This window comes from Lacerta agilis, chromosome 2, assembly GCF_009819535.1.
Source record: "Lacerta agilis isolate rLacAgi1 chromosome 2, rLacAgi1.pri, whole genome shotgun sequence".
In the NCBI taxonomy this organism is placed as follows: Eukaryota; Metazoa; Chordata; class Lepidosauria; order Squamata; family Lacertidae; genus Lacerta; species Lacerta agilis.
In genome coordinates, this window is record NC_046313.1 from 19,587,394 (window position 1) to 19,606,232 (window position 18,839).

Sequence of the window (18,839 nt, forward strand, 5' to 3'; positions counted from 1 at the left end):
TAAGGCTGGGGGCATCCTCTTCCCAGGCCCCTGGGGGGGCAGTGTGAGGAGGTACCTCTCTTTGGGGCAGAGTTGGAGAAGCTCAGAGACCAGTGGAGGTGGTGGCTGCTGCCCAGAGGACTCCCAAGGAGAGGGGAGAGGAGAGGAGGCTGAGGGAACACTCCACAAGTGGTGAGGGGCTGCTGGCTCTGCAGGCAAGGGGTGACATAACTGGGCTCCTGAGCCCCACAGGGGTGCCACAGAAAGAATGTGGTTGTTCAAGGGAGTCGTGGACTCAAAGGTTGAAAACCTCTTGCTTGGGTGATTTGTAGCACTGGGGCAATACCTTGCATTGTGTTCCCTTTTGTTCCCTTTTCTTTCTCAGCAAGAGTTAAAACTGTAGGCGGAAGGTAGATCAGGATCTACTATCAGATCTCTGGTAGCTTATAAGTGCATCTCTCTTGTACCTGGCTCCAGTTGGTGAACCTGGGGGGTTCTAGCAGAAAACACAACAGATCCTGCAAGACTGAAATTTGCCCAGTGCGGCTGATATTTCCCAGTTGGAAGTATCTTGTAGGGAGCGACAGTAACTCTAAGGAAAAGGTCTGCATTAACCTGATAAGACTTTCTCATTTCCGAGATGCAGACACAGTCTGGAGCAAAAAGGAGATATGCAAAGGTCCAGCTGAGTTTCTTTTCACTGAAGCTTTTCAGTTATTGCTTTCCTTAAAAAAATAAAAATGCTGATCTGTCTTAACTATTGCAAAGGATGCATGTAAACATCATCATGCAGAGGTTGGGAGGCAATGCATGTTTAAAATAATTGGACTACTTCTGAAGGTTTTATTCCCTAAGTTTTGTCACTTGGGGGGGAAAGCCCTTATTTCAAAAGTGAAAGGAACTTCAAGGGCTTCTGAAGCCACTGTGTTCTACTTTTAATGTGCTAATGTTCTTAATTCTTTGAGCCTAGAGGGGATTCTGCACACTGGCCCTGTTTCTCTCTTGCTGTACCTGAAATCTGGAAACTTCACTATATATCTGGGCTTGAATTCCAAAACAGTGAGAATTCCTCGCTCCCAGGAAGCTAAAATGTTGCCATAATGTATTATATGATGGAGTTCTAGTACAAAAGCATGTGAACAGACACAGACCTCAAAAAAGAGTTGAATGTTTGATTTCCACCAGAAGCTGTTCCCCAGTTCCATATAATACATGGCTGACAAACGCTCACAGGGTAGATAAAAAACGGAGTTGATTTGATCTGCCTCCCGATTCATGTTCCCTGTGGATGCTTATGATCTCCTCCTCAGCTATATTGACGTAGGAGGTCTGCTGCCTTAGGGAAGTCCAGGCAAGTAAGGTTGATTCCCCCAAATGTGCCACTCCACAATAAACTTACTTACTTGCCTTTCTACTAAAAGGCAGTAGCTTTCTAGGCTTGAAGAGGGATCTGTGGTAGCGTAAGGATATTGTAGACTTTTTCTGCAACATGACCCGCAGATTGAGGGAGCTGTTAAAGGTAGGGGCATTGCCCCAGCAAGGGACGTCACCCCAGCTAGAACCCGTAACCTGTTTTTTAATCTCTGTAGAGTTATGTTTGATGCAGTGAACAGTGATGAAGCAGAAATTAGAAGTACTGGGCAGCGCTTCTGAGATCAGACAAGGGTTGCCATATTTCAAGAGGTAAAAATCTGGACAAAAAGTTGTTGACAATCACCCTAAACATGAGCCAGAGCCACCCACCCACATTTTTTTTTTAAACCAGGACATTTGCTTTAAAATTTAAAATTCCCCCCGGATGGGCATGTAGGACCCCCAAAAGAGGACATGCTCAGGAATTCCTGGACGTATAGCAACCCTAGTTCAGGGTGGTTATGACCATAGGCATAGCTCTGTAGCTCTGTTGCAGCAGCTATCTTCTGAACTCATTCTAGAGAAAACTCCAAGAAGAGCTGAATCTTCCGTTCTGTTTAGATGGCCCCGATGGCTAAACTGTGGAAGCCAGCTGGTCTCCTTGAGCAGCTTTCAACTAAAGATGAATTCTCTTCAGTGAATGGTGGCTTTTCCCTCTCAAGGCTTCCATCCACTCTGGAATGTTTGCATGACACGTTTACTTCTGCAGTTGCATAACTCCAAGGAGTTAGGGTAAAGATGTAAATGTTACACTGGGGTAATTGCTTTCCCTGGAAGGTGAGTATAGTTCAGTGTTTGCCACAAGGGAGCATTCTGAAGTAAGCACATAATGCATAATAAAGCGAAGGAGTCGGTTGTCACAAAACGCTATGGATGCCCATTACCCAAAATCGGCCTTTTAAAATAACACTGCTTTGACTTTAATTTAGAAAATATTTGCGTGTGTAACTTTAGAAGATGCCTCGGATTCTCTACTTGGTTGCCTGAAAGCATAGTTATAATTGTGGAGTTTCTATAGTCGCACACTAAGCATTGTATGGTGATGCGGGTGGCGCTGTGGTCTAAACCACAGAGCTTAGAGCTTGCCTATCAGAAGGTCGGCAGTTCAAATCCCTGCGATGGGGTTTGCTCCTGTTGTTCGGTCCCTGCTCCTGCCAACCTAGCAGTTTGAAAGCATGTCAAAGTGCAAGTAGATAAATAGGTACCGCTCCGGCGGGAAGGTAAACGGTGTTTCTGTGCACTGCTCTGGTTCACCTGAAGTGGCTTAGTCATGCTGGCCACATGACCCGGAATCTGTCTGCGGACAAACGCTGGCTCCCTCGGCCTATAGAACGAGACGAGTGCGCAACCCCAGAGTCATCCGCGACTGTACCTAATGGTCAGGGGTACCTTTACCTTTACCTTTGTTCTGTCAATGATAGCCTGCTGTTGTGGTGCTACAGTCATTGGAGTTTTGTCCTAAGTGCTTAGAATTCCCTCTGCATGTATGGGACTCAAAATGTAACTGCTATTTTCAGGGTATGGTTTGAAGACATATAATGCTGTTTGCTGAAGTTAAGTGGGTCTGGTCAGCGCCTAGATAGGAAACTGCATGGGAAATACTTGTACATCACAAGTTCCATCATGGAAGAAAGGCAGAATATAAATAAGTAAGGATTTTGTAAACTTATAAAGTCCTGGGGGTGGTAGTTTGTTTTTGGTTTTTTTGCTTTTATGTCACAGATATACAGATGGCTGGCAGCTGTGTGCAGAGAGATGCACTAAAATAAAGTTTGTGAGCAGCTAATCTTTGTGGATGTGCACTACTCCTGTTTTCATAGAGGATCCTTGTCCAGTGCCTTGGATTAAGAGGGAATGGACATCACAGAGAACAGAGCTTTAGGCAGATCCTTGTAACTCAGCATGGCAATTCGTAAGTTTTCCAATAAAGAAAGAGGATGTGTTGCCAGTGTTCAGTTAGTACTTGCGTGCCCTTTAGACATAGCTCTAGCTGAGTGTGAGCTACTTTTCCGTTAGAAGATTCCACATGGCTTAGGACTGTGCCTGAGTGACACATGCATTCCACCCTGCCCAAATGCTTCCATTATTCCAACAAAGAATCCAGTTCACTGGGACCTTTTCCCACTGGGGTTTTGTGTAGATTAAGATATGTGAGTGAGTAGCTAGCTCAAGAGAATCGATGTGGCTCCTGTGTCCTTTTCATGCCAAAATTAAACAAGAAGTTAGTTTCTAGGATTCAGATACCAATAGCCGAATCATTCGGTGAACATAATTTCTTAAATATCTAAAATGGGAATGATCACAATAACACAAACGTCCAGTATAGATCCATAAAGTCCTGGGACTAGACTACTGAATGAAGAGAGGAATAGCTCAAACTGCTTCATAACTAGCTGGAATTGCCAGCTTCTATTCACCCTATTTTTATGGAGCATCTAGTTGACAGTGTTGTCAAATTATTGCAGGTGGGGGTTTTTTTTGTCCAGAACCGATTTGTGGCGGTAGCTTTGTTTCTTGTTTGTGATAAAACAAAATTGCGGCACCAGCTTGTCATAGCACCAGCTTGTCCAGTGTTGCACAACATGTGGAGAGGCATACAACTACATACATTTCATTAATTGATGAAAGATCAAAGGTTGACTTCCACATTTATTTATTTATAATATATTGCTTCCCATTAAAAAAAAGAAAATACAAGGTGGTTTAAAAAAACTACTACAAGAAATTAAAATTACAGTAGAAAATAGTTAACAGCTTGAATAAAACCAACCCAAGGTCGCAACAAATGTTGAAGGCAAGCGAAGGACTTACTTGCCCATATAAGATTCAGATAAGCACTGATTAGAGAATCTCATACCATAATCCCACTATATTTGAATGGCACGTAGTTGGGGCAGGGTGAACATGAGGTTAGGACTATGTGGCTGCACCAGCGGAACCAATCTGGCACTCTTACAAGTGCAGCCGTACAGTCTTGACCCTACTGCTGCCCAATCCCTGCCTCCACGTTGTCAAGGTAAGTGTCATTGACCCAGTTGTCAGGAGGATGAGTCTATGGCACTACCCCACCAACACTGGCTGTTCTTGTATTTCCCCTCTGCTTTGCTCTTCTTGCGGAGAAAAGAGCTGCAATTGCACACTTGTCAAAGCCCTCATTTTGCTCCCTGCTGAACAGCTGATGGGCAGGATGAGACCCAGAGTCTCAGATGGCTGTAGGCAGTATCAAGGTTGCAGGAAGGGGTTCCCCAACCTGCTATATAGCGGCCACTTTAAAACTTCTTACGTGGCTACTCCAGCCATACTGAGAGTCAGCTAGTTGAGTGACTTCTTAAGCAAGGGTTACAGGGAACTGGAAATGTGATTAGACAAGAGAAAGTACTTCTTTGGACCATGCATTCTTTAAACCATGGTATTTTGCTGCCATAAGATGTGGTGATGGCTGCTAACTTTGATAACTTCAAACAGGAGTGAGACGAATTGACGAGGGATAAGACTCTCGTCATAATTGCTGTTTCCTTTGTCCTGAATGAGAGGCAGTATGCCTCTGAAGACCAGTTTCTGGGGGAAAACAGCAGGAGAGAGCAGTTCCACTTCTTTCCTGCTTGTGGGCTTCCCATAAGCACTCTGGGAAGTGAGTGGGATGAGCCTTTGGTTGGATGCAGCCGAGCACTTACTGTAAGTTTGGGTTGATATGTTTGGCTTAACACCCTGGTCATGGACTCTCATTCGTGATGGGGAGTTTTTAAAGCATTCACCATGTAGTAAGCAGTGACTTGATTCTGTCCTTTGTCTGTACATTAATGGAGGTAGAGATTGACTGTGTGTCCTTACACTTTCTAATAACGTTGGAGCTTTTTGCTTTCAAGCATACTTCCCTTAATAACTTTACAGTATGCTGTTAATCCATTTGGTCCTGCACTTTTCATGCTTGCTTTTAAAAAAAAAATATATGCCTCTTCCCAGACCTGAGACCTTGGGTTACCATAAACACCTCCTTCCACCCCCACCTGCTTATCAATTAGAAAGGCTTGCTTTGAAAAAGTCAAAGAACCATTGGCCTAAACCATTTGCTACTGATGGGGTGGGTGAGTTAAAAACTCCCCTTGGTAAGCGATATACTTTTTATACTTGGGAATTTACTTCCTGATATTAACCTAAACCTAGCTGCAGTTGAATATCATTCTCCTTTGCCTTTGCCTTCCGTATTTGGAAGCTATCCTAACATCCACCACCATCCTCCTTCGCATTCAGATGTAAGTACATCACTTGACTTTCCCCCCAGATAACTTGCATTCGTCCTTCCTCTTTATACTAATTCTTTGTTTCCCCTGTGTTCTGCAAACTGCACCTAAATTAGATCCTTAAGCCAAAATATATCTCGGGAAATTGTTGCTCTTAATTGTTTTTTCCCAGTGAGTTCTCATTTATGTGCTTACTGGTAGTCAATTACAGTGTGAATTCAAAGTGGTAAAACTTGTGGTTATTTGCACTTATTTTTATTTTTTTTAAAAGCATTAAGTGTAATGGGGGGGAAGGCATTTGAATGTATAAAATGTTCATAATATGTTCATTATCTCTGTGGGGTGCTAAGTACCAAGATATATACTGTTATTCCAGTCTGATCTTTGAAAATGTCTGTTTCTTGACTGCTCAGTGATGCGATGTGTCGGTTTTCAGTCTCATTTTCCAAAGAATGATTGCTTTTCCTTGATAAAAGCTGCACTTTTTGGATTTGGGGCTCAGAATTACCTGTGTGCTGTACCTTCTACACTCCAGCATCAATTTTAGTTCAGACTGAACCCAGAAGAACAGATGACGGCAGAGTGTCTGTTTTATTGAAAATGAATTGCATTGGACAGTTGTTACTGTACCTTGCCACTGAAGGATTCAAATTTAGCAGTGGCCTGTGGCCACTTGTGTTCTAGACCAATGAAGTTTGAATCTGGTCTTGCCTCATCAGATGTAAGACTGACAGCTGCTCCTTCCTTGCAACCTTTTGAAGCAGTGTTTAGCTTCTGTTTCGTGAACTAACACCATTTGACAGCCTCCTCCTTTGTATAAAGGGCAGCTGAATACAGACACAATGACAGAAAAACCTACCGAAATTAACTGCATGGGCCCCACGTTATGAGAGAGCTTTGCTGGTGTGTGGGTGTGTGTGTACATATATATATGCCCTGCCTTTTATTTCCAGTAAAATGGGTGCATATGTGTCAAAAGTAGCATTTCTCTTTCTTTGTTGCCAAGCCACAAATTGGAAGACTTGCACTCCCAGGTTATCATCTGATATCGTATTGGTTATATGTATAATATTGATATAATTATAGATATAGGCTGGGATTTTTTTGGGGGGGGGGGCGGTAAAATGTTAAGAGACAAATTGGATTTTTAAAAAGCTCATTAAAATACTTCCATGGAAATGATCCATGATCATATTGATAAAGGAAACTGCCTTACTCTGAATCAGACCATTGATTAATCTAACTCAGTATTGACTAGCACTGATTGGTGGCAGCTTTCCAGGGCTTCAAAGAGGAGACTTTCCCAGCCCTTCCTGAGGAGGTTGAAGATTGAACCTGGGATCATTTGCATACATAGATGCTCTGCCAGTGAATTATGACCCTTTGCCATTGTGGCCTCTGTCCTGAAATTAGTTCAGTTAAATTTTGTATTTTAGGATATGCAGCCAGGGGGTGGGGTGGGATCTTGCCAAAAGGTTCCTGCTTTGGTTTATATCTGCTGTTCTGATAGACCTTTGTCTCTTTTTCTTTAGAAGAGTGTTGTAAAGATGGATATAGAGGACTGCAATGGACGTTCTTACATATCCGGTATGTTCTCATTTTGCTTTTCACAGATCTCGATTTTCTATTTTATTTTTAGATGCTGTTTTGTCTTTAATACATAGTGCAAAAGACAGAATAGGACTTCTGCATTTTGGTCACAATAAACTTCTGGTTCGGCACTGGAATATTCAGCATGCCTCAGGTTTTGAGGAGCAACGTGGCTCCCTCCCAGCAGCTTCCTGACATGACCTGCCTTCTTAGAGAGATGCAACCTTGGGGAGCTACTTCCAGCATTTTCGCCTTGCTTCAAGATCTCAGGGGTGGACACCGGGGAGAACAGCCTCCTCCCCACCTTTTGGTCTCTTACCAGTGATAGTTGCTCCATGGACCTGACTGGTGATGGAGTCATCACCTAAGGGAGTGCAACAGCCAGCCTCTGTTCTGATCAGCTCAACAGTGACCTGGCGATTCATGGCCTCTGCCCTCCTTACCCATATTCAGCTCAGAGCAGTGCTCCAAAGTGCAACTTGAGACAGGAAGCCATGCCCCGCCAGGTCATTGCACATCGATCTTGTGGCGTGCAGTCTTCTCCCTGGCTGCAGTTGGCCTGGAGCAAACCCTCCAAATTCAGCTCAACCTCAAATGGATGGCCGTGTCTTACTAAGTTACTGTTCGGTGCCTGCAAAAAATGCTAGAGCTCTCTATCTGCCAAATTCGGCAGGTGTTTCAGCTATTAAATATACCTGAGACTTGCAACATAGTTAAGACTCAGGTGCACAGCAATTAAATCAGTTTTTGTTAATCTGATAGTTTGAGGATATTTGATTCAACAAAAATTTAGAGCAAATCCTTACGTATCGTACTGAAGGAAAAGCGAACTTTTGGCATCCCTTTAAATTCCGTCTGTTTCTGCTTCTTTCAGTTAGCTTGACCATAGGCAGTATTTTTGTGCAATGACTACTTCATTAAAAATGAGTACAGAAAGAGTTTGGCGATTGATAGTAAAATTGTTTCACTTAATATGGTGGTTACCTTACAGCTGGGAAAGATAACTGGAAAAGTTTCTTCCAATTAATCCTTAAGCAAATTTGGATGCTTCTACCTTATTTAAAATATACCTTATTTAAAATATCTTGTCCCTGATCACATTCTCTTTCAGAAGATAAGTATGGCTAAGTTATAGTCCCACTCCATTCTGCCTTGGTCATTATGATAGCTGTCAAACCACCCTGCTGTTTCCCAGTGCTATAATAAGGGAATTTCCTGCAAAAAAATGGGAAAGGTTGACAGCTATGTAACAACACCTGGAGTACTATGTACAGTTCTGGGCACCACAATTTAAGAAGGATATTGACAAGCTGGAACAAGTGCAGAGGAGGGCAACCAAGACGATCAAGGGTCTGGAAACCAAACCTTATGGGGAATGGTTGAGGGAATAGGTATGTGTAGCCTGATAAAGAGGAGACTGAGAGGAGATGTGATAAGCACCTTCAAATATCTGAAGGGCTGTCACATGAAGAATGGAGCATGCTAGTTTTCTCCTGCTCTAGAAGCTAGGACTTGATGGTTTTTAAGCAGAGGTTGGATGGCCAACTGTCATGTATGATCTAGTTGAGATTCCTGCATAAGAGGGGGTTGGGATCCCTTCCGACTCTACAATTCTATGATTCTTTGAAGCTATAAAGGCAGTTGCTACTCAGGAGTGCCACATCTGAAGTGCATTAACTTGAGAGTGTTGAAATTATTATTAGCAATACTACCGGTAAATGCAAACTGTAGTAACTTAAATACATTTTTCAGAGGAATTGTAGAATGACCAGGTTAGAACACTTGCCTAACAGCCTGATCTAGTGATGCTTCCTTTGATGTAAATCAAATTTCCAGGAAGTATGCATAGGATAAAGGTAAAGGGACCTCTGACAATTAAGTCAAACGACTCTGGGGTTGCAGCGCTCATCTTGCTTTACAGGCCGAGGGAGCCGGCGTTTATCTGCTTCCGCAGACAGTTTTTCTGGGTCATGTTGCCAGCACAACTAAGCCGCTTCTGGCGAAACCAGAGCAGCGCACAGAAACGACGTTTACCTTCCCGCCGGAGCAGTACCTATTTATCTAGTTGCACTTTTTGGCATGCTTTCGAACTGCTAGGTGGGCAGGAGCTGGGACCGAACAACAGGAGCTCACCCCTTTGCAGGGATTCGAACTGCCAGTTTAACCCATAGCGCCACCTGTGTCCCATGCATAGGATAGGACAGCCTACTAGAGGAGTGTAGGAAAGGTAGAAAATATATTAGTTGGTTCTGTTTGTATAGCACTCATAGGATTTAAAATAGTATGAGTAAACATTAAAAAAAAAACTCTGAGGGATTGTTTGTAGTACACTAAAATAAAATGAGACACTGGTTTTGAAGAAAAAGAAGTCAAAAGTGCATGATCTTATTTTGTTGACTGTTTCTCTTTGGAAGAAAAGAGCATAGAGTCCTCATTAAACAGGAAGAAACAGAGCCATGGAGTAATTATGAATGAGGGAAAGATCATCAAAGCTACTTGCATACAAATACATTGGTGTAAATAAACATATTGACTGACTACATTTCAGAGTGGGCCACTGGAATAATGAGTTGATTTCTTTGTATTGAAAGCCCCACTAAATTGAAGTGAAGGAGTATGTTTGCTGGGGATGTACACCCACCCAATAAAAGTCATCCTCTAGCTCATAGCCAGGTACACAAGCTCATATTTTGTCCTGGACAAAGGTTGTTGTTGAAGCTGTAAGTAAATCAACAGTTATCAGAGTTACAAGGAGCAGACGGATCTGATGGTAGCCAGAATTGTGAAATGATGGCTAGAATATGCAACATGTGAAGGAAAAAGACAATCCCATTAAGTAACTACAGTGGCACCTTGGTTCTAGAAATTAATCCATTCCGTGAGTCCATTTGACTCCCAAAACGGTTCAAAAACCAAGGTGCAGCTTCTGATTGGCTGCAGGAGCTTCCTGCACTCAACTGGAAGCTGCGTCAGAAGTTCGGTTTCCGAAAAACGGTCGCAAACCGGAACACTCACTTCCAAGTTTGTGGCGTTTGGGAGCCGATTTGTTCGGGAGCCAAGCCGTTCAAGTACCAAGGTACCACTGTGCTTGTAACAGACAATGTTTGGATCCAACAATCTTCGGGAGATATATGCAATAGTGCCTTAAAGTTTAAAGATTGTATATTTCTTACATATCTTTTTTTTTTTTTTTTTTAAACAGTGACTGTCAGGTGAAGCGCATGTTATGAGGCTATGGATGAAATAAGAACCTTTGTTCAACTATAAAAGCGTTGTGAGTGAGGAAAATTAATGACTTATATGCCACCAGTCGCAGTAATCAGTAGGCTGTGTCTAACTTTGCAGAATCAAATGCATATTTTGTGTGGCTGGTTTGCGAAATGCTGCTTTGCCTTTCATTCTTTAATGCTGGTAAATCATCCAGACCAGTGAAGGCCAAATTTATAATACACCCCAGGAGGATGGAGTTTGTTAAAAGAGACCTAGTGGGGATCTGATTATGGGAACAGGATGCAAAGTACTAATTGTTTTGGAGAAATCCATATTTAGTCATCTTTTTTTTAAAAAAAAAAAAAACCCTAGAGGGCTGTGAGAACATCCTATGATAATAAAACTGAGAAATAAAAGAAACTCCATGGGCTTACGTGTGGTAGGTGTTTTCTTGCTGTGTGTTGTATATGCAATATTAGGTCCTAAGGATTGCCATTCAAGCCATGGCTGATATCCTCTGCAGCCACAGATGTTGACAAAGGGTCAGCAAAGGATTATTACCAGTCTGGTTCCTTTCTTTGAAAACCTTTTTCCCTATAATGTACAGTCCAGGAGCTACATAATCTGAAGCATTTTCAGTCTTACCTGTTTTTCCCTTTTCTGCTGAGCTCTCGGTTATGCTTATGACATTAGTATGACATGCAGATTGGGAATAGGCTGCTGACAAGGTGAGCAGAGCTAATCAAGGAAGCCGTTAGAGATGTTGATCAGTTTGCCTGTTGATGGGAAAATATTCAAGAGATATTCAATATTCAAGTGGTCATTCCTCTTCTGATGCTTAACTGCCTCTTGTTGTGAGTATGGTCCTAACCTTTATGGTGTGGGGACCAGTCATGTTTTGGGATTTTACTTAACAACAACCTTTCAGACTGATGCTGTAGAACATGGAAAAGACTTTTCGCCACCGGTAGGTCCACAAATATGCTTTCTAGCTTTCCAGTGGCAGGAGTAATCTTTTAATTTGGCAAGAGGTCTAGACTAGAGGCACTCTGAAAGGAGGAAGAGGCCTCATTGCTTTCAGAATGTTTATAAAGCTCAGCATGAATAAGGAAGGAGGCTCTGCCCCTCAACAGGGTGAGCAATAGCAAGGGTCAACAGCACCCACAAATTGTGGCTGGCCAAGGCCAGCTGAAAGTTATGGGCCCCTGTTTTCAGTTCATTTAAAGCCAAGAATATTCTCAGGTTTCTGCAGATAATGGGGAATGCTCCGTGTAAACCAATTGGCACCCATAAGTAAGCCAATGAGTCTATTCTGAGAATGACTTGCATTAACTCAGGGAATCTGCTCAGCACCTTCTTAGACTTGTCGTCTCATCCTGTTTCCAAATGTTGGCTTTTTCTAGGACAACAAAGCTAGTTACGTTTCCTAGTTTGTTACCCCAGCTCTTCCCACCCCCCTCACTTGAGCTAGAATTGCACAGTTGTGTACTCCTCCTGTTCTTGTATATTCTCATCATGGAAAATATTATTGTACGTGTGTTCCAAACGAGGAAAAGAGATGGAACTTCGAGTTAGGAATTGCAATTGTGCGTGCTCTTTTTTTATTTGAAAAACTGTCAAAGTGCCCACGATTGCAGCTGAGCATTGGCAGTTGCTCCTCCTCAACTAGTAGAAAGTGGACAATAGCCTTGACGTTTGGTTCACAGGATTTCCATTAAAGCACACTTCTGCAGCAGGACAGAGAGATGGAAGCACAGCAGTCTGTCCTCATTGGCCTGGGATAAAATATGGCAACCGTTATTGTTGGTGTAATCATAGCAGGCAGAAGCAGGGAGGGTGTATGTTGCAGTGTATACCTAGCAGGTGAGAAACACATTCGACCGTGAAACCAGCACTGGTGTGCGGTAAATACATAGTCTAGACAAGGCTAGAAAAATCCCAGAGCCTGACCATTGAAAAATTCAAAGCTGGAATTCAGTTTTTATTTTTTCGCTCTCTACAGTGCTGACTTGAAAGCTTAGTTCCTGGTTCCAATGAGTTTGTTTGTTTGTTTGTTTGTTTGTAGTACTGAGCTCAGGATTGCCCTTTCTCTTTTTTTTTAAGTAATCTTTATTGGTTTTATTTACACATTAAAAAATATTTACAGTCTCATCAATACAAATAAAAGAAGAAATAGAAGAAGAAAATAAAGAAAAAGAAAAAGAAAAACACGTGAAAAAAGTTAAAATTGGTTTACATAACCACACTTCTCACATACATACAAATCTTCCGATCTTTCTTAATGTACTTTCGTTACATCATTGTTTGTCTGCACAGTTTTGATCTTTATTTCTCATTCTTTTATCTTCAATAGTATTCAATATTTATTTAATTACAAGTATCACTCTAGTTCTGTTAATATGGCCTTATTATTGCAATATATTCTTATGTATTCTTTAAATATTTTCCATTCACCCTTTCTCAAGCAAAGGCCTGTGCTTGGTCTGAAATGGTTAAATATGCAACTTCAAGTTGATTGATCAGTTAAATTGACTTTAACTATTTAAAAAGTGCCTCTGACTAATTGAGCAGCAGATCTTTAGCATTATTCTTGATTAAAAGCCATGGGTGGTAGGCGCCTTCTTGAAGGCATTCGCTTTTTCTCTCACTTGCGTGCAGGAGGCATTGAATGCTTCAGAGATGATGCCTGCTAGGACACATATGCATAATTTAAAATTTAGACATTTGCCTTTTCCCCCCCTTTAGAACTATTATTTTTATTATGGAAATTAACTCTGCAGAAGTCGGCTAAAGCTCCTGTAACATGCACTTCTTTCTCCTGATTTTTTTAAGTAGGCGTGATAGAAATATAACAGCTAAGTGGCATAATTTTAATCAGAAGATAGCAGTAGCTTGCATTTATACTCCTAATCAAAAACAAAAAAACATGTTTCCATGAAGTGATGAAACTCTTAGCAGAAAGGACGGAATGGGAAAAATCTATGGGGTAGGGATTTCAAAAAGAATAATGAACTAGATTTGTGATGAGCCCAGTAACAACAGGAAAGCTTCCCTCAAGATTTTACTTGATCAAGCTTGATTAAGAAATTACTTACTTTATCTCCTCAAGGTATTCAAAAGAGCAGGGAAACATTTTCTTTATTCCCCACTCCAGACATTCAGTAGATTTTTTCCCCTCTCTCCTTTGGCTCTTCAATTTACCCAAGTAACGTTTAGATTAAGTACTGTATGCTGTTTGTGCTGATCCTGTACCTAATGTTTTTGATCTAGCTATTTGGCCAAGAGAAAACTGGTTAGCCAAAGAAAGATGGCTACTTTATTGTGAAAGAATGAGTCAAATGTGTCCAATGTGCAGCCCACCTTAATAGATATATATAGAATGAATATATATGTATATTCTGTTGAATGCAGTGGAGTGTTTCATTGTACTTACAGAGTTTCTCCTGCCACTTTTCTGCAGTGTTAAAGGCTCTGATGGCAGCTCTTATCTTTCCAGAGCAACTGTGAAGCATTCATTCTGTTGCCAAAGTGGTGGGGGTTAGGCAACAACTGCGATGTTTTTTTCCATGGACTTCCTTGCTCTGTCTAGCCCGGGCAATATGTTAAAAAAAAAAATCACTAAAGGGATGTCCCCCTGTAGCTGATGGCTCTATTTTCAGAGGCAAGGCATATGAAGCGTTCAGAGGAGCAAGGCAGAATCTCAGCGAAAGGGGACACTGCAGCCGTATGGATTCCTGCTCTAACTGTGCTGCTTGACTGTAAAATGACGGCCGTTTCTCTCACTTCCAGGAATCTCTTCTTCCTGGAAGGTGAGTGGCTGAGTTCACCCTACTGCCGAGATGCAGCCACACACACACACAGTCTGTATTCCAGTGCTGTTTCCAAGGAGTTGGCTGTGATAACACTCCAGGGTATCTTCAGCAAGCTAGAATAATGTAAGTTAAATGGGGAGCGGGGTGGCCGTGTGAAAATAACTCCGTGCTCTTTTCTGTTTTCATTTACACTTGGCGCCATTTGGGGTGTGCCTGATGCCATGCAGAAGAACAGTGCAGGAAGTGGCTCACTTTCGATGCAAGTAAATTGATCTCTGGAATTCCTTCCATCATCTGTGTCAGGGGGTGTGGTGGGGGGTAGAGTCTGTTCGAAATCAGAAATGCGACTGCAGGCGATCGCTTAGGGGTGAGCAACCAAAGGGGAAAGATAAATGTAGTATGTGTTATAAAAGCAGCAGACAAGGCTGTTAAAGACCCCCCCTTTCTTCCTCCGCCCTCTGCTGACTATTTAGTAAAAGCCTAGGGAAGGGGTCAGGGCCATAATTCTCTGTGTGTTCTGGCAAGGAGCAGAAGAAATCCTTGGTTCGAGCCATTGATGCTTAAATGTGCTCTGCTGCGAACTGTTTGCTGCTGGTGCCTATTTTCCTTAGCCGTAGCATGGCTAACTTCTAATTAAACGATGAATATCCATATTGAGGGGTGTGTGGCTGCTTCTAGGCACTTGCAGAGATAGGCTTACTATGACGTAGACTCTCCTGTTTACCCATCTGAGGAATGGCAGCGTTAAGGGAAAGGGTGAAATTCCTTTTTTCAGGACCCAGAAAGTCTTGGCCTTGGGGCCCGCCTGGGAGAAGAAAGCAACAACTTTTCCTTAAAGATAAAATGATCACAAGGCACCAGCCTTGCATGCTGTGCCTGTGTTAAATTTGACTTCACCTGGTTGGAACAGTCTGTTTCCTTTATCTTGGCAGATCCTGGAATGTGCTAAGCTATGTGGGCATGAGAACAGCAGTTCGTTCAAACTCTGAAGAAAATCACCTGTCTCTGTACTAAAGCCTCTTTGATGAGAATGTCTCCAGACATGCTTCCTGTCTTTCAGAACTCGCTTTTTTTCTAAGTAGATAAGAGTGCTTCCAAACAACGGGGGCACTAAACAGGAATTGGGGTGAGGGGGAGAGTGCCTTGCAGAAAAGAGGTTCAGGCGGCTGGCATTGCTGCAGTATTTTCATTGCAACTGCCTGTACTGATCCTGCTTCTCTAAATGCAGTGCCAATGAACAACAGGGAAGTTGTTCTTATTTTCATCTAAATAAATACAAAAGCAAAAGTACTCATGCTGACCCCTAAGGGAAAAAAGCCAACATTAGGAGACATTAGCTTTGTACTGAGCAAACTTTCAGTTTCCACAGAACCCTTCACCAGGCTGCAGGGAAGAGCTTGGCTGATGTTTAAGTAATGGCTTGAGTCTGTATTTTAAGTCGGTTGTATCCAGAGCTGTTAGTCTGCTCGTGCAAGTTTCCTTGTGATAGCAGAGGTCTGTTTTCCAGTGTTGCATATTAGGAGTAATCCCACGCAGCAGGTCCACCGGTGTAACGATTGCGCAAGAGCTTGCACCAGCACAGAATGTACAAATTGTACTTAAAAATCCAAGCTGTTCGTTTTTTTTTGGAACCTCTTGCGCATGATAACCCACTAATGGAACAAGTTCATTGCTAAGTTTCTTTAACTTCACACTACATTGGATACACGATCCTAAGTTGCAGCGTGGAAGGAGACAGCAGACGTTCAATGGCCATCATTGCTACACAAGGCCCCAGTGGCATCAAGTGGCGAGGAGTGCCTTTTTTCCAGCTTTGCCTGGTTTGTCAGCTGCTGCTGTTCAGCCTGGCTACACTTCTGCATACTCTAGTAACCTCCTGTCTTGACAGCTGTAACGCTTCTTTCCTGTGCGAAGGGATTTTCTCGTATGGAGGAGCATGGACTCCTGTGAGCCCCCACCTGCATTCTGAAATAGTAGAACTAAGACAGATTTTGTCACATCGGTGAGATTTAAGCCCAAGACATTCCTTCCAGTCTCTCCAAAAACCTTCAGTGAGAAACAGTGATAAATGCAGTTTACCAAGCTACTGTCAATTAGCATTCCATGGTTTCTGCTCTGCTTCCCTGCAGCTTTCAACAATGGACTGGTTAAGTTGTAATTATCCTGGATTGCTAAACTGCAGTTTATCACAGGGGTAGGGAACTGAATTTGTCTGGCAAGCTAAATCCTTTCTGCATACACACCTGTGGGCCAACTTTGACAGGTGGGCAGCTCTGCCTACCTGTCAACCTCCTGGCATCATTACGACCTCCTGGGACAGCTTCAAAAGGGCTTGCTTTAATTAGCTGCTAATTAGCTACAAATAGACAATATGGGACTCCACCACCAGTTCAGCAAGCCCTGCTTGGAAAAGAACAGTCCAGAGTTCCCTTGAAGCTCCCATTCATTTCGAGATTATTCCTTTGGAACCATGCCCTTCTCTGCCCCACATAAGATATCAAGTATAGAGGAAGGTTGGTGTGGTTTGGAGAAAATGGCTTTGTGGGCTAAAATAGGACCTACACTGGGCCTAATGACACACCGACAGGCTGGAGATTCCATAGCAAGTCAGCAACAAACATTGGGTCTCCCATTTTATGTTAGCTTGGCGTAGTTAGTTATCTTGGTTTTATTTAGTTTAAATTAACAAAGTTTATTTAAGAGGGTCCCCCTCAATGCATGCAAAGGAGGTAGGCAGCAATCCTATAACAAGCCAGGAATGTTGTATCCAAAAGGAGCAACATTGTCCCTTACCTTCATTTGGCTTCGTTATAAAACATAAAGATGATCGTGCCCCATCTTACATTGATGTCTTTAGATTAAGCACACTTAACTCCTTTAATGGTGGAGCTGCAGGCAGATACACCAGTGCAAATATTTAATATGGGTGTGTGAAGTGCACAGACAAATCTTGTTTAGTGATTTTGTCCCTCCGTAGTCATGTTAAGTCACTAAACAAGTAGTTCTTTTATCGATAGGTTGTGTTTTCAGTATACAGTGTACAATGTGTGTTTTTTTAATGGGATAATGGGTGGAATTTAACATAGCACTAAGGAGATTGTTGTGTCAGTGCAAGCAATGGACCCATTAAAATTAATAAACATGATTAAGTTAAGTCCATTAATTGCAGTGGGTCTACTCTGAGTAAAACTTCATTGAATTCCTCTCTTAAGTAAGATTGGGTTGAATCCAATGAAGTTCTTCTCAGAGAAGACCTGTTGAAATGAATGGACCAAACTTAGCCATGTCCATAAATTCCATTGGTCCTACTTAGAGCATGACTGTTGTTGAATACAACCCACACTCTTTCCAAAATAATAAATGAGGGCATAGGGAGGATGGGTTCTTATTAATGTAAGAAATGGAAAGTGTACACTAAAAAACAACAACAAGAGTGCACATCTGAATAATTTAGTTGGGTTAGCTTCTCTAAAAGGGCAAGCTGTCAGACTCTTAAAAAGTAAACGGCAAGATTCTGCGACCCTCCCTTAGTGTTGCATGACTTCCATGTACACTGTAGCTAATTAAACGTTAATAAGATCTTTATATGCAACCGATTCATGTTCTTCCCCATAAATAGATAAAGAGAACCAACTAAGCAAGTCTTTTGGTACATGCTTTCTTCCTCTTGGAGGCAACAGCAAACAACATAGTAATCCATACATGAAGAATGTATTTGAAATCAGTTCACTGTAGTATGTTATCTTGAGCCTGGATTCCACAATCACATATATATATATATCAGCTATTCCATGAGACTTCATGCTGAAACTCTTCTGTATGACACATTTTTCTGTATTCATAATTGCACATTATTTGCACAACAGCAAAGCCACGTATATCCTGGGTTTTATTTAAGGCAATTCAAATTTTAATGGGGGATCCCTTTACCCTGTAATTGCATGTAATGAAATATTTGCACTTCTTTGATTCCCAAGTGCTGCTGCATATATGGTTACAAGCATTCAGGTAGCTTAGAGACTGCAGGCTTATTTTGACAATGCATGTTATACATGTTAAACCAGTGTCATCATTCTGAAAACATTTATGAATTCAGTCTTATAAATACGAGAAGGCTGCTTTATGTGTGTAATAGAACTGGTTCTATATCAGTATCTGAACATCTATCTTATGAAATGCTGGTCAGATGTTCACTGTATCTGGGGTCTGCGCTGATAATCATCTGATCATCATAAAATATACTGGTTGCAAGAATAGAGCACTTATTATACTGTATCCATGGTTAGGATTTGTGGGATTCCTCCTGCTAGGTTTTTATTCAGTCAGAGCACAAGTGGAATTTTTTTTCATTCAGATTTTGTAGGCTGCAAAATCTAGACCTTACTCGAAACCCATCAGGAGAGTTTCCTTCCTCTCTGCCCATCTTCTGTCCTAATCACAGGGGAAATATTTCTTGGTTTCTTTAAAAAATATATTTTTATTAAGAATTTCTTGATTTACAAAGGTGGTGCAATGTCTCTCTCGTATTTTCATATAACATTTTACAAATCAGTTTTTGTTGTTGAGACATTAGGAAGAAAAGGGGGAGAGAGGT

The 18,839-nt window shown here is 41.9% G+C and overlaps 1 protein-coding gene across 6 annotated transcripts in view; it reads left to right on the plus strand.

Annotated features, from left to right (window-relative positions):
• IKZF4 (IKAROS family zinc finger 4) overlaps positions 1 to 18,839 on the plus strand; it is a 54,665-nt gene that overhangs the window by 13,826 nt on the left and 22,000 nt on the right. For 4 of the 6 annotated variants that reach the window (XM_033138835.1, XM_033138834.1, XM_033138836.1 and 1 more), the window contains one exon: positions 7,166 to 7,220. In XM_033138835.1, the coding sequence (XP_032994726.1) occupies positions 7,181 to 7,220 (40 nt within the window). In that variant the 5' untranslated portion in view covers positions 7,166 to 7,180. Of the gene's footprint in view, positions 1 to 7,165; positions 7,221 to 12,104; positions 12,297 to 14,222; positions 14,369 to 18,839 lie in introns of those variants that run through there. The other 2 variants (XM_033138837.1, XM_033138838.1) reach the window with 2 other exon arrangements.